At 26.2% G+C, this 16,213-nt stretch overlaps 1 protein-coding gene across 4 annotated transcripts in view; it reads left to right on the top strand.

The window, feature by feature from the left end:
* LOC107446878 (AT-rich interactive domain-containing protein 5B) overlaps window positions 1-16,213 on the top strand; it is an 82,110-nt gene that overhangs the window by 61,530 nt on the left and 4,367 nt on the right. For 3 of the 4 annotated variants that reach the window (XM_016061650.3, XM_016061651.3, XM_071186109.1), the window contains 7 exons: window positions 2,693-3,050; window positions 9,575-9,808; window positions 10,802-10,902; window positions 12,262-12,394; window positions 12,477-12,529; window positions 13,739-13,836; window positions 14,930-15,332. In XM_016061650.3, coding sequence (XP_015917136.1) covers window positions 2,693-3,050; window positions 9,575-9,808; window positions 10,802-10,902; window positions 12,262-12,394; window positions 12,477-12,529; window positions 13,739-13,836; window positions 14,930-15,332 — 1,380 coding nt within the window. The remainder of the gene's footprint in view (window positions 1-2,692; window positions 3,051-9,574; window positions 9,809-10,801; window positions 10,903-12,261; window positions 12,395-12,476; window positions 12,530-13,738; window positions 13,837-14,929; window positions 15,333-16,213) is intronic. The other variant, XM_071186110.1, reaches the window with a different exon arrangement.

The raw sequence follows: 16,213 nt of genomic DNA on the forward strand, positions 1-16,213 counted from the left end.
GTTTTTCATCCCCTTATCTCCGTACTTTATTAAGCTATGATGCTTAAAAAAAATAAAACTTAACTTCAATAACTATATTTTGAATTCTCTTTTTCACAGTGAGAAAAATAATACTATTACATGCAATTAATTCCACTTCAAACATATAAATACAAACATTCACCTTATAATTTTTTCAACGAAACAAGGTGTTGCAGAGATAATAACAAATTCAAAAAATTTTCCAGCGAAGTCAATTTGACCAGCTAATCCAAAACATTGCTAGATGACTTCCTATTGTTTGGCAGTAAGTTATTGTTACCAATCAATCTAAAGAAAAACTTTCAAAATCTTATTTTTTATCAATATATATGAAATGTTTCTTCACTGGGTAGTGTTCCTTCACTGGGTGGTTTACCCTAGATAGATTTTGTATTTAATATGAACGCAAAAAATATGTTCGTAATAAATATTTTTAGCATTTTTATGAAAATCTTAAACCCTAATTATTGTTATTTTTGTGATAAAAACTGGTTACATAATCACAATCAGTAATTATATACAAAAATCATATTTACTCGCTTTATAGGTTGTTAAAAAAAACTTAATAATAATTAAAGATGAAAAATAAGTTCTCCTAGAATGAAAATACTTAAGACTCACGTTCAAGAAAATTTTGAGATTAAAAGATTCTATATGCGCTTCTCCCTCTAGATTAAATGTTGAAGTGCAGAGGAGGGTGTAAGGAAGGGTGGTTCGTAATTAATTCGACATTATCTGCTTTTCAAGCATTTGCGATGCATGGCTGACGGCTTGCACTTATGCATTGTTGATAACATCTAAAACTAATTACTTATTGTTTAAAGCGACGAAAGATAATTATAAAGTTAGAAAAGATGAAATTTTTTTTTTATTCTTCTTAAAATTTAGCCGGCGGGATTTTAAACTCCTTGGTAATGTATGCATATTTCGTAATTAACTTGGTTAGAAAGGAAGCTTTCCTAGAAGAAAGAAAAACAATCGTTTTTAATAAAAATGGAATTTCAATGGAATAAAAAAAAATTATTATAATGAAGTTTTGTTTTTCATTCCTGCTTCCTTTTTTTCCCTTTCTATCTAGCATTACGATTATATCGTTAGGAAACGTTTTCTTGCGTTTTATTTTGGTGGAAATTTTTTTCCCATTCGTTTGGCATTCTTTCTTCCTCTTTTTCTTAGCCAATTACATTTATTGGTGCTGTTCTTCTATCTCATTTTTTATTGCTTAGATCATCCTTTAAAAACCACTGTTTTCACTGCGAAGAGTATAATTAAAAATAGTTTTCTCATGGCTTTTAAATATATTTTATACCTTGTTTTAAAATTAAATAGATCTTCAGTTGTGATTATTGAAAAAATTATCATTTGTGTTTTTATTCCCCCCTCCCTCTTCTCATTTTTAAATGAAATACATCAGATTTTGTTTGGGTATTACTCCTTGATTTATAAGAATTTCCAATTTTTTTATAGTTTTCTGCCAATTTTTTTAAAAGTTATTATAAAAACTGATTGTTGATCAATGTATTTTTTGTACTTAATTAAATAGTTTTTAGCCTTTGTTAAATATCAGAAAGGAAAATATTTATTTTTATTATGTATATGTTAAATATTTGTGTCTTCATCAAAACCTTTTTATGTAGCATGTATTCAAGTTAGTTTTAGCTGAAGCGTACTTCCTTACCAAGTTTAATTGGATATTAATTAAATAAATTTAATACGTTACCTTTTCTGATTATTTTCTGATCTTATAAAATTATAGTTTGCGTTTTAACATATTCGATGGAATTTATTAATATTTCTTTAATTTATGGAACAAGTTTTTAATATATCATTTAATTAAGTCATTAGTATATATTAAATTTAATGATATCTTATTTATTAATTGGTATAACATTTAATAAAAACGCTAAAAATTTATCTTCCTTGAGGATTCTTTTTCTTGGAAAATCACTTAATTTTTTTAGCTTTAATTTTATACTAATGTCAGAATTAAAAATGTGAAATGAAACGTAATATTTGATTCAATTATTGTTTATGTGTTGTAAATAATTTATATTATTCCCAGTGCCGATTTTATTTATTTATTAAAAAATAATCTTTCTTTTGGTTTTTATATTACATTGATTATTTGAAAACGACTTAATTATATTTTCTAGCTTTAATTATAACTTCGTCAGAATTAAAAATGTGGAATAAAATTTTATATTTGATTCAATTACTGTTTATGTGTTGTAAATAATTTGTATTATTCCAAGTACTGATTTTATTTATTTATTTATTAGAAAAATAATCTTTCTTGGGGTTTTTATATTGCTTTGATTATTTGAAAACGACTTAATTATATTTTCTAGCTTTAATTATAACTTTGTCAAAATTAAAAATGTGGAATAAAACGTAATATTTGATTCAATTACTGTTTATATGTTGTAAAAAATTTATATTATTCCCAGTGCTGATTTTATTTATTTATTAAAAAAATAATCTTTCTTGGGGTTTTTATATTACTTTGATTATTTGAAAACGACTTAATTATATTTTCTAGCTTTAATTATAACTTCGTCAGAATTAAAAATGTGGAATAAAGCGTAATATTTTATTCAATTACTGTTTATGTGTTGTAAATAATTTATATTATTCCCAGTGCTGATTTTATTTATTTATTTTGTTTCCTTAGGATGAAGTTTTGGTCGCTTCAGACCGTGTCGTGTTGAAATTAGATGATCTCGTGAGTTGGATCACGGAAGAAGTCGAATGGAATCACGGAATCGTCGCTCCCCGACCTGAAAGTTCAGCACCCTCTCCCCCATCATCGGCCCCATCTGAAGTATCCAGCGATGACACCATAGTCATCAAAAAAGAAGAAAAAGACGAGCAATTCAACGACGACAACAATAATGACACTTCTTCTTCCACGCTACCTTCGCGGAATTCCACAGAAACTGAAAGCAATCCCGCTGTTGACGAAGGGGATTGCGACAAGAAAAAAGCAACCGATGTGAAAGAGGAAAATGTTAGGGATATTGCCACTCAAGGTAATATTTCTATTTTGATGCTTCCCATTATCGTCTGCGTCGCTTTTTCTTTTATGTTCTAGATTTCGCGAAGTGTGGCGTAACTACTTGCGCGCTTCAACGCTTACTACATATTTATTTATAATTTTATTAACGAAGAACAACTAAACAAAAACATTAAAATGGTTTTGTCAAATTAATTGGTTATAGTTCGTAATAACCCATATCATGTTGGTATGTTATTACAGTTATATTGTTTTGAATCTAAAAGTATTTTTGCTTGATGAAGTAAAATCGAAATGAAAATACGCATTTTTTATCAATTATAATACAAAACTAATGTAATTTTTTAAAAATTAACATATAATAGGACTAATAACTTCAAAATAAGTTTAATTGAAATAAGTATAAATTTGTGTATACAGCGTTATTCATAAAGCAGTAAATGCACTGTTAGTTTTTTTTTTTTAAATGAAATGTTATTAAATTATAGTTGTCTTATGGCTATTACCGAATACTATAATTTCGTTTGAAGTTTCACAATACTAAATTTCTGTTATTATTTATTTACGAATTTTTAAGAAAAGCTCTCTACTTCCAAAGTGACATGATTTTAAATTTGGGTTAATTATTATATCAATATGCGCATTGAATTTCGCTCCCAAATTGTTTTTCTAAGAAACAAAGTATTTAATTTTAATAGACAATAAAACTAATTAACATTATTCGAAAGTCGTGAAACTTAAATACCCGCTTTATTCAAATTAAAACTAAAACATAAAAACTATTAAAAGTTATATATTGACATTCAAAAAACCGCCAGGTATATTAATTAATGCCACCTTTGAACGCTATCGAAGAATCTTATTTTTTTATTTATTAATATTTCATTTAATGATATTCATAAATCTTAATGTCACCATATTATATATTCCATACTACGCAGATGCTTAAAAAGGACAATGACGCACAAAAAGCGAGGGAAAAACCAAGGTCGGTTTCATTATAAAAAAAAATATAAAAGAGCGTTGAAGAGTTGTTTGCATCCTGCTCTGTAGAACTCGATTAAATAATGAAAACGATATTTTTTGTAAGAAACAAAAACAGAGGCGCGGAGTTCTTTTTCTTTAAGAGTCATCTCACGTATGGATTTGCAGGCGGCAGGAAATTGTAATTACCGCTAGGAGCCAATCGTTGCTTTGGATTCAATAATAAAATTGGAATAACTGGATGTCTCCTGAGATAAAGGAGGACATCTTTAAAAGAAAAAAAGCCAGATTTATAAGTCAGATTTTTTTTCTTCCTTCTCTCAATTCGACCTCAATTTAAATCTAAGTCAAATAAATTTTCGTTAAAGGTGCTATTTCTGTTACTAACTTTATACTATTTAATCACTAATGTTTCTGAGTTAATATGCAATATATCGAAAGAATACATATCATTATGAAATATTGTTCGTATTCTCTTAAACTTTATTCATGTATGCATTTATACATTTAGATTATTTTGAATAAATGCCTTGTGAATAAATTACTTGTGAACTAATGAAGAAAGAAATCCCTTTAAAATTACCGAAATATTCAGTTTGGCAGAAAGAAAAAAAAACTTCTGCGTAATTATTAGGGACGAGGTTTGCGATTTGTTTAATTTTGCTCACAAGGTCTGAAATCACAATAAAGAAGCTTGCGTTATATTTGAAGGGTTCTTTATGGTATCTAATAAGCTGAGGTGCTTGCAATTTTAACTTAAAAAATATTTAGGTTGCAATACAAGTTTATATTATTATTTTTAAGATTTGATTTGTTTTTAATGAATTCGAATTTTTATTTTTAATTTTGCAAGTTTGAAATCTATTTGCAACCTTGGCAATTGTAGTTAGCGCGACAGACAATGACAAAGTATTCATGAAAATTGATACTTCTTTCAAACTAAACAAATTTACAAAAAAATTTTTTCTTCAGTATTTAAGTATAAAGAAATGGTGTAAAAATTAGTAGGCGTTAAATTTTCTTACAATCGATGTTAAATGTTACATCTTTATATGTTATATCTTTACCATATGTAAGTAATCTGAATATTATATTTTATTTAAAAAAATTTTCTCCATAAATTTTAACTAAATATAGTCATGAATTTCCACATACTGAATTAGCGGGCTCGGGCCCAAAAAATCCTAGCGATCTTGTGCTCGGATTTGAACTTATGGAGCTTCTAAGAGTGAAAGCAAAGTCACTGTCCTTGAAGTGCTAAATCTTTTACTTTTGTTTTCACAAACAATGTACATATCTACTTTCAGGCCCATACAATTAACTATGTATGTTACTAGTACTACTTTTTATTAACTATATACTAATTTTAAGCAACGTGATTGTTTTCTACTGTATAATAACAGTAATACATAATTATTATTTTTAATATTATCGTTTTTAGAGAATTATTGCTTAAAAACAATTAGTTTCACTAAAATATTTATCTTTTGATTATCCAGAAAATACTACCTTTTAAAATATCTCTTTGTTTATAAAATTAAAACTGCTCTATCTTTTTTTTAACTCCTGCGTGTACTTATTCAAAAGAAATTGTCCTTTTCAATTTATTTAGCTTCCTTTTTTGTCCTGATCTTAAACGTCATTGTTGTACTTTTTTTTTATCTCTTTCTTTTATCTGATCATTAATCTGTGAAACTGGCGGTGGAGAAACGAGTGGAAAAAAAGAAACCTGTTCCCCTTATAAAGTTATTTTTTACTTGACCCAGCTGATTTTTTTTCTCTCGTCTTTGTCTTATTTTTTTTCCTATCATCTCCCTCTTTAGCGTTTTCAAGGTGAGGGTGAAGCTTGCTTTCTCTGTAATTGGGCTTAATTGACTATGACCTCTTTCTGTTTTTTTTTTTGTCCCCCCTTTTTTTTCTCTTAAGTTGTCTAATAGAAGATTAAAAACAATAAACGTAACTTTTTTCAGCTGATAATCTAACTAAGACCAAAGTAAAATGTCTTCTAATTGTAATATGGTTGTAAAAATCGTGAAACTGTGAAATTTATTTAACAATTTTCAGATATATCTTTCAAACCATTTTAACCAGTATAAATGAATATCATTATACATAATTTTAAGTGTATTAATATTATTTTATTTTTTCTCTTAAATATCCCATTAACCCTACAATGCCGAAAGCATTTATATATATCAACAACATGCTTCTTAATATAATGATTTCACCTTGTTTTAAATTAAAAATTAAATAAACTTAAGATTCTTTATAATAATTTAGTAATTAACAAATTGTATTTTGCAATCTAACTTTAGTAATCATAAAAATTTTATCCACTGTAACAGGAGTATATTTATAAATAAAAACCTAAATAAAAATTAGAGAGCAATGAAGAAAATTTTTTCATCTGAAAACCAGCAATTTAAGAAATTAATAAAATATTTCAACGGCTTTTAAATAAATAAATTTTTAAAAAAAAATGCGAAACAGATGAAATAATTAAATCACGGATCGCTGTAGTAACAAAATAAAATAATTTTTATTGCCTTTTAATTGATATAAAAGATGCCTGAATTCGAGTTTTTTAATTTTTTTTTTAATTTTTTTTTATTTTTTTTATTTTGAACCGCTTTTTACATTTTGAAGTGAAATCCCTTTGAAGATACTAAATTTGTTAATAACACTTTATATTTATGCATGGAAAAAAATTTATTTTACTTATTACTTTTTTTAAAAATTCTAAAAAAAAAATCATACAATTATAAATAAAAAGTGCATTTTAAACAATCAACTTTATTGATTTGCAAGCACTCGACCCGTATGATTTGCATTTTTTAAAAATGTTTTTATAAATTAACGTTTAATTATTAAAATGATATTTGAATTAACTATTGAGAAAATTTCTGGTCAGTTAAATTCAGTTGTTACGGTTTCATAATAAACTACGTGTAACTGGAAATAATAAAATCTTCAACTCCTTAATTTTCTAAACTTATCCCTGTAAAATCTTATTTTAAATCTAGTATCTTTATTCTATTCTTTCTACGTTGCTAAATTCTAGATAATCATCAGAATCAACTTTTCTTTCCGTGTTGTCTAGAAAGATTAGTTAAGCGAGCGAAAATCTATTTTAAAAGCGGCCAATGTCAGGCGACTAAACTCTACTTTTGAATTATGATTACAAAATCGCTTGTGAGAAGAGATGATTTATCAACGTTGATGACATATTTTCAGAGGGATTATATGGTGGATGTGCTTTTGGAAGAAAATGTCCAGCTTTCACTTTCACAGCTTCTCGCATTTATTAAATGATCGGATCATTGTTTACACTTTAGCGTACTTCATCTCAGTTAACGAGGTTATTCTTCAAATTTATATTGCATTTGAAACGCAATTAGAATTGACTAAATGAACTGTTAACAAATAGGTTGCGTTTTCCTTTCAAGGAAAAGTAAAATGTCTTTATTGAATTGTAAATTTTAGAAATTTCGTGTTAAAAAAATAATTAAGCGTTTATAAAAAAAAAGTCTCTCTCTCTATATATTTGTTTATTTTTTACATAAAATAGATAGATCGAAGTCTATTTTCTCATACGCATTTTCATCTTTTGCATCTATTCTGAAATTGTTAAATTCATTATCTAATTTAATGACTTTTCAGATGGTCTGAAATTTTTAACTTAAATGCACATTAGAACATTTGCTTGAAGGAGCTGTTCCTAAATCCCGTAATCTTTTTTTTAGAGTTCTNCAATGTAATCCCCCCCCCCCCGATTATCTAAGATGTGATTTTCTTATGTTAATAGTACAAAAGACATTATGTAATTCTAAAGAAAAATCTTTTGTACTCCGGAGTAGTTTTGAGACCTTTTAAAGAGCCTACCATTTAATCCTATCTCAAAATTTGTGAGGGAGCAAGATTTGGTGAAAACAGGGAATGTAAAAAACTTCCCATTCCATTCTTTCTTATGTATTGCTTCTGAAAGCTATAACCATCTTAGAATACTATTTTGCTGTAAGGTGAATACAGCACCCATAAATTTCTTCCACCCTTAATATATAATAATTTAAACCTAATCATAATATTAATTATTTAAGCCGTGGACTTAACACATTCTAACTATGAAATAAATCATTTATAGAACCTGATACGCTTTTTATTGTTACTCTTGCTTATTGTGCATATCATAATAATTTAAAGTCATATTAAACTATACATACAGAGTATTAAACATTGTAAAAGTCCTGCCTTTTCTAAATAATCTTATCTTCATTTTATTACCATACAACTACAGCTATGTTATTCTTTAAATATTTAATGTCGATGTTATAATTCGGAGGCGAATTACTTATCTAATAATTGCATATACCTATTATGATGTGAAGTAATGTAGTATTTGATCAAATTTTTTTTTACAGAAATATGAAAGATTTTTCAAACTGTTACATTATTATTAAATATTAATATCCAGCCAATTGTGATATTCTTTCAAGTTTTATGTTGCATTGTTATTATCAATAATTGAATTTCAAATACTTGTTTCCTTTCAAAATAAGATATATCCCCACTATCACATAAGCTATGGAGATAAACTGATAACGGGCATTGGGAGAAAAATTGGAATAATTTTGAATGAATCTTTATGAATAATTCATTTTCATTTCCATAATAAACGGCATTATATATTTTGCTGAGTATTATTCAAGGCAGAATGGGTTGAAACATTTAGCGATTTTATACATGGAATGGTTTTTCTTTATTTTTTGATTTCTTGCACTTTAAAATCTAATTTAGTTTTAATTATAACTTACTTTTGTTTATTTGTAATTTTATTTATTTCTTTTTTTTCGTATAAATTATTTTCTTTTGTTGGTTAAATTTGTTATGTAAGAATTTTTAAAATTTACATTCCGCAACTGTAATTTAGTTTTGAAATTTTTTATTTTATTTTGATTATAGAATAGTATAATATTTAAATATCTTACTGTATGTTTAATTTTAAGTCTAAACAGTTTTTTTTTTTAATAGTTTGTAATTATGCTAATTCTATAGCATCTCTTGACATCTGATTTATTTTAATTAGCTTTTTTTAATAATGCTATTAAGACTAAAACAAGATCTTTGATTTTTGTTTGAGGGAGAAAATGTATTTCTTAAAAGAAATTATTTATTTATTTTGGAATATTTGTAGGTAAAATTAATATTGCGAAATTTTTTTTTCTTCCAAGAATCTAAAGTAACTTAAAGTAACACTTAAATTATGGCTATAACTCTTAATGTACAAAATTATGTAAATTATTAATCAATCATCTTGAATTTCTATACCACAAAGAAAATTTCTTCTAAGCTAAAAAAATTTTTTACAAATTTTAAAAATGGTTGTTTGACATTATACAGTTGATTTTTCCAAGACTCAGTAAAATGCATAAAACTCCCCCACTAGTTTCTCAAGGGTGAAAAGCAAAATGACGTAATATAATTTTTTTCTTCCAATTACCTTTTTTATTTAATGAAATATGTTTTTTAATGGTTATTATAAAAATATAATTTTTTTAGATGATGAATCAAAGGATACAAAAGTTCTTGTATTATCATATCAATCATACTGCCGATATCGGACCATTTTACGACGTCTTGATGGCGGAGATCCCAATGAATGGTTGCAAAATGACATGGTCCTTGCTTTGGGTGGCTTTGCCCCTCCGAGTAACAAGACACATGTTTTATTCTGCAGAGACATGTTTGAACATGATGAGCTTGCCCACCATGAACTTAACTGTGAATACTTAGGTAACTAGTTTAAAAAGTTTTTGTCAATTTCAAATTAAAATATGTAATAATCTTTGAATTGTTGCATTTGTTTTCAGAGACCCGTATTTGGATTACAATATTTGTGTGTGTGTGGGGGAGGGGGAGATCCAAATATTTTTTTAGAAAATTTCTAATCATATGCATATACGTATATGTATATTGTGATAATAATATAGTATTCAATCTTGTAAGGAAATTTTTTTGGGGGACAGATCCCCTTTAAACTTTCCCTCGGTTATGTTTCTGGTGGCACCAGCTTGTTTAAATAGTAAATTTAGCCTGTTTGCAATACCAACTCCATTGCCACAATCATGTGCCATTGGTTTTAAAATTGTACATCCTTAACCTCCATTACCCCTTGGCACGCCACAGGCTGTTGCAGGAATATTTTTCTAGTGCCTTTGAGCCTTTAGGACATATATTTTTATTTAAATTATTCAATGCAGAACTTATAAGTATCATACTTAGAATTGTTTACCCAATTTGTTTCATACATTAGTACATTTAAAAGTTTAATAGCTGAAGACACGTGCATCTTTCAACAGGCTGTTGCAGGAATATTTTTCTAGTGCCTTTGAGCCTTTAGGACATTTATTTTTATTTAAATTGTTTAATGCAGAACTTATAAGTATCATACTTAGAATTGTTTGCACAATTTGTTTCATACATTAGTACATTTAAAAGTTTAATAGCTGAAGACACGTGCCTCTTTTTCTCCCCAAGACCACAAATAGCTTTCTGCATCAATTGTGCCATGTTCTTCCAGTATGAAAATTACTTCATATGTGCTTGATTTCTTCTTTATTTAATATTTTTCAATGTTATAACTATTTTGCTGTAAAAAAAATTTTTAAATCTTTTTTATACTTAAATCATAATTCTTTTTATAAAAAAATATGTTTTAGTAAATCTAAAGCAAAAAATAACTGATATAATGCTTTTTATTAACTAAATGTTTTTGTTACTATTTAGCCCCAGTACTGAAAGCCAAACGTAAAAAGAAAAAGCCAAAGAATGCCAGGAGCACTTCACCTGAATCCATAGCTTCTGAAGAAATCAAAGATCTCATTAAGGTTTGTTGCTTAAAAAGATCTCGCTGAGATTGATCTCTCTCTTTTTTTTCTTCTTTTTTGAAAATTATGCCCCCCCCCCTTCCGAAAAATTTTTAAGTCATGCCAAACTTTTATTCATGTAATTTATAAAAGACCTTGAAAATTGTGCTTAATACAGCTCATAAAATATTGCTAAAAATTATATATTTGAATTGTTTTATTTTATCACTAAATTAGTGAAACTAAATAACCATAAATGAAATAAATATTATTTATTGATGACTGTGAAAATATTAGGAACATTAATTGTAAACTTATCAATAATTATTTAATTATTGAACCATGATAAATTTAAAAATAATAATTATAAATAGTAGTTATAAACGGGTTTGGCAAAAATCATGTTTTTCTTTTTAAAAAATAGATTCTTTGATTTAATTCAGATTTTTTTATTTTCTTACATTTACCAGCCAAATCATCTGATAAAATGCATTAGTAATAATAATAATTATTTAAAAACAATAATGTAGCTAAAATAGTTGATATTTCTGACTGAAATGTTATAAATTTAATTATTACAAACTGATCACTGAATAAATAAAATTATGGTTAGTTTTTGTTCAAACTAAATATCTGAAAATTTTAAAGCCCGGGGGGGGGGGGGNGGGGGTGGGGGATCAGAATATACTAATGGATGGGGGGAAAATTTCTATGCAAAATAAGTCTTTTTTTATTATTGATATACGCGAACTGCGTATTTAATTATGTTTTAAAAATACTTGTATTTAAATAAACTGAAAACTAAATGGACCAGCAAATTATTATACACACAACTAATGGAAAATTCATAATTTAAAAGTTTCCTGTCACTCTTATATGTTTATTTATTTATTTTTTGAATTATGATAATTTACATCATTTATCCCCTTTTCATTACATATATATATATATATAGTGATATTGTAAAAAAAAAATTATTTTTATTTTTTACCTAATGATTTATTTTTTTTAAAAAAAATCAGGTGATTTGATCATGATGTTAGAGCAATACTACAATAATACAAAATCAATGCAATTATAATTTTCATCACTATCTATTTATAATATTAAATAATAAAAAATAAAAAATGGTCAATGAAATGTCCTATGATTGTACGATCAAACAAACGAACATATTTTGAAGATCTAATAGTTTAAAATTTATAATTTTTCTATGCATTTGATGACTTTATAATGTGAAGTAATCAAAATGTATTTAAGCGCTAAACTATATATTTGTATTCACGTGTTTACCTAATTTCTAAACTATGAATTTATTATTTTTTAACTACAATACGTTTGTATGTATAGCTTTGTATGACTTCTGAATTTGTGTTTCAGAATAATCAAAAGGCCAATGGTTTGAAGCAACCACCAGTCAAAAATGAGCAAGAATTCCTGCAGAGGTTGTTTAAATTTATGAAAAAGAGGAATACTCCAATTCATAGAGTACCTCATTTAGGATTTAAGCAAAGTATGTCTTCATTTATTTATTTCTCTTTTTTGACTGTGTACAAATCAAAGAAACTAAAATATGTTTTTATATTTTATTTTAGTTGACCTGTATGTATTCTACTCTTTTGCACAAAAACTTGGTGGTTATGATAATGTAAGTGTGACATTTACATAACTTATCACAATTAAACAGACTACATTATAATTAATCAAACTATATGATAATTAAATAAACTAAATAATTAAATAAACTAAATAATTAAATAAACTACATAATAATAATTAAACAAACTGCATAATAATAGTTAAATATACTTTACTTTAATAATTACATAACTGGTTACTGTTGTTTATATTGTATCTTAATTAGCTAAGTGTTTATAACACTCCACAGTGAATTAATTTGTATTTTTTAGTTATATTATCAGGGGTTTGTCTAGGTTTTTCTGAGAGGAACCTATTTTGTGAAAATTTAGACGTAATTTGTGAAAAATTAAAAATCATCACAAAAACATAGTAAAAATATAGACTTATCGTTTCTTAAGGATACAAAAATGAAATTTTAAGAAAAAGTATTTTGTGAAACTACCATTTTGGCTTAAATTGAATTTTTGAAGGTACCGCTAAATGGTAGTAAATTCGGCCTGGACAGACCCCTGATTATGAATAAAAATAAGTTCAAAACAATTTTTTAAACTAATTAATTTTGATTGTTTTAATACTGCTGTTAATGTCAGTTTCAATGAAAGAAACACTTTCTTTGTTTCATAATATTAAAAAAAGTCATAAAATGTGTTGAACATAAATATTTTCTTTCTGATAGACTGATGATAGTTTCAGTTCTTTAAGAAGTACAGAAAAGACAGACTTTGAGATGCTGATATGAGATTTATGCTGCTTATATTGTTTTTCTACATTATTTATATAATTTTATTTTTAAAAATATTATAGTTGTGCTTCAAGAGTTTAAGGCAATGCTAGTTAATTGTCTGTATTTATTTTTAGGGCAGTATTTTTAATAGAAAAGTATGTCTGTCTTAAACTTTTAAGTTTTTTAATCAATACCATAAATGATGTTTAACTATTGTTGCTCATGCATTTTCTCACAAGCTACCAAGAAAGTTATCACAAAAAAAAGTCTTAAAAATGATTAAAACCATGCAAATGCACAATTAGTGTTATGAAAAGGATATTATGTCAAGTGAACTTATTTTTGCGATTTTTGAAAGCCTTAATTAAATTTCTTTTCTTTCTTATGTCTTATGGCATTCTGAATATATTTCTTTAGCCTCTAAAAAAGGGGTATTATTATTTTTTTTTTAATTATCTTCTATATAAAAAGTTTTTGAAATTTTTATTTTAGATAACAGGCAAGAAGTTATGGAAACATGTGTATGATGAGCTTGGCGGCAATCCAGGAAGTACCAGTGCCGCAACATGCACTAGAAGGCATTATGAGCGGTATGCTTTAAATATTTATCTTTTTAAATTATAGTGACCTAAAATTATATTAAGTAGAAAAAATAATAAATTTCAATTTTAATGTTGATAAATTATTGATATGTTTAAGCACAGATTAAAATTTTGCATCTGTTTTAATATTGTTTGCAAGTATTTAATTGTATTTTTTTCTGCAATTGTCTATTAAACTATGAGTTAACAAACATTTAAATAAATATAAGTTCAAATTTAATAATATAAGTTAAAATGTATTAAATTAAAAATATATTATATTAAAAATATATTTAATTTAAAAGTAAATTTGGTTTGAAGTTACCACCAGTGGGGCTCCCACTTTTGCCTACAGACCCCCAAAGTTTTTGAAAATGTGTTTGGATTTTATTGATATACTGCTTATAAATTAAGAACTTTAAACAATAGAGAAAAAATTTTTTTATAACCTCACAGATCTTAATTGTGATTTTTTTTTTGGAAAGTGATTAAAAATAATTATGAATTAAATTATTAATTAAATGATTAAAATTAATGCAGGAGTTCCCTTGTCTTTTGGATTGGATTCAAATGCTATGTAGTTAAACATTAGTTGTCATAAACCCAAAAAAAAATTTGGATTGGCCGTTCAACGACGGTTATGATATAAAATAAAATTAACAATGTTTTGTTTTTCTTTATTATTTTCTTCAATCATGATATGTATATAAATCTTAGCAGAGTGTTAAACTGTCAATGTACACATATAGTAAAAATAAAAACTGTAAATGAGTATATAAATAATATAAACATTTTCTTTATCTGCAAAATTTTTCAACATTTTTTAAAAAAATTATTATTTGAGTTGATGCATATTTTATTTTAAAATTTTCTTTTCCTTTTCTTAAGATATCCTTATATTTAGCCACATTGAATATTCGTCTGATCGAATAACGGTTTAATAAATTCTTCCGCTATTCAGCTGGAATAAATTTTTTCTGCTTATGCCAGATTTTTGTATAGTGTTTTTAAAAACTTATTACCTTAAAATCGGGTTACATAGTGATTTCTATCTATTTATGACTACTGCCATGAAGATAAAAAAAATTGTTCTTTTTTGCAGACTATTACTACCATTTGAACGGTTCATGGCAGGCATAGTGTATAAACCGGCTCAGCGAGGAAAGAAGTCTGTGAAGAAATCTGTCACAGAAGAAGAAAAGACAGATGGCGTTCAAGTCAAAACTGAACCAGCGTCTGATACAGCAAATGAAACTAATGCAAATCCTGTGTCAACAGAAGTGGAAGATGCTTACGCATTTACAGATTCCAACCAAGAAAATAGCAATAGCAAAGATAGCAATTCCAATGAATTTAATTCTGCTTGTGAGGAGTTGCCGTTGGCTAATGAGCCTGTGTTTTCAGATGAGGACAGCAAAACAATATGGAGTATACAAAAGCAGCCAGATGCTAAGGATGATGTTGATAAAGATGATAATAAGGCAATTAAACCCCTTATTATTCAAGTGAGTAATTAATAAAATAAAAAAATGTAATAAATTTTAAAGCTCGTCATGTCAGTTATAAAGGATAAAATAATTTTATTTTTGTTTGATCTAAAATTAAAATGATAGAGCACATCACTTAAAAAAATATGGGCAAATTTTTCGTGGTTGTAGATATTTATTACGAAAGTAATATTTTTTTTGTTGTAGGAGTGAAAAATATTTTCTCACTTTTAGCCTATATAAAAGTATTTTTAACTAAATTATTTTCTTCTTTTTAATTTTGTCTGTTTTTTTATGCAAGAAAAAGTTGATAGCACAAATTTTGTCCGCTTCTTTTAGAAAAGAATTGTAATTTGCATTGGCATAAAGCACAGAGCTTTAGTTGATATTTATTTGGCCTAATTTGAAAATAAAAATTTCAGTTAATAATAAATTCCATTTGGCAATATAAATTGCATTCTTGATGCAAATTTCTGCAACAAAAAAATTGTGAGTCAATTTTGTCGAATATTTTTTTTTATTGTTGATTACGTTTCAGGTTCAAAAGGTTTTCATTAAAATAATGCTTTTAAATTATGTAACCACAAAACATATTTTCAAGTTTTTTACAAACTTTAGAGTTATAACCAAAATAAACAACCCATTTATTTAGTAAGTAATCTCAAATTTTTTACAAAATATACCTAAAATAAGTTCACAATTTTCTGCTTTATAATTGCAAAAATTATTTATGCCAGAAATTTCACATATTCTTCATTGAATAATTAGCTTAGAAAAATTGGTTACGTGACATGTGTTCCCCAAAACAAACATTATAAAAATAAATAATCTTTTTGATTTTTAATTGCATTTTTAAAGATTAAAACTTTAATAAACTAATTTTAGCATGTAAGGAAACC

This window comes from Parasteatoda tepidariorum, chromosome 10, assembly GCF_043381705.1.
Source record: "Parasteatoda tepidariorum isolate YZ-2023 chromosome 10, CAS_Ptep_4.0, whole genome shotgun sequence".
In the NCBI taxonomy this organism is placed as follows: domain Eukaryota; kingdom Metazoa; phylum Arthropoda; class Arachnida; order Araneae; family Theridiidae; genus Parasteatoda; species Parasteatoda tepidariorum.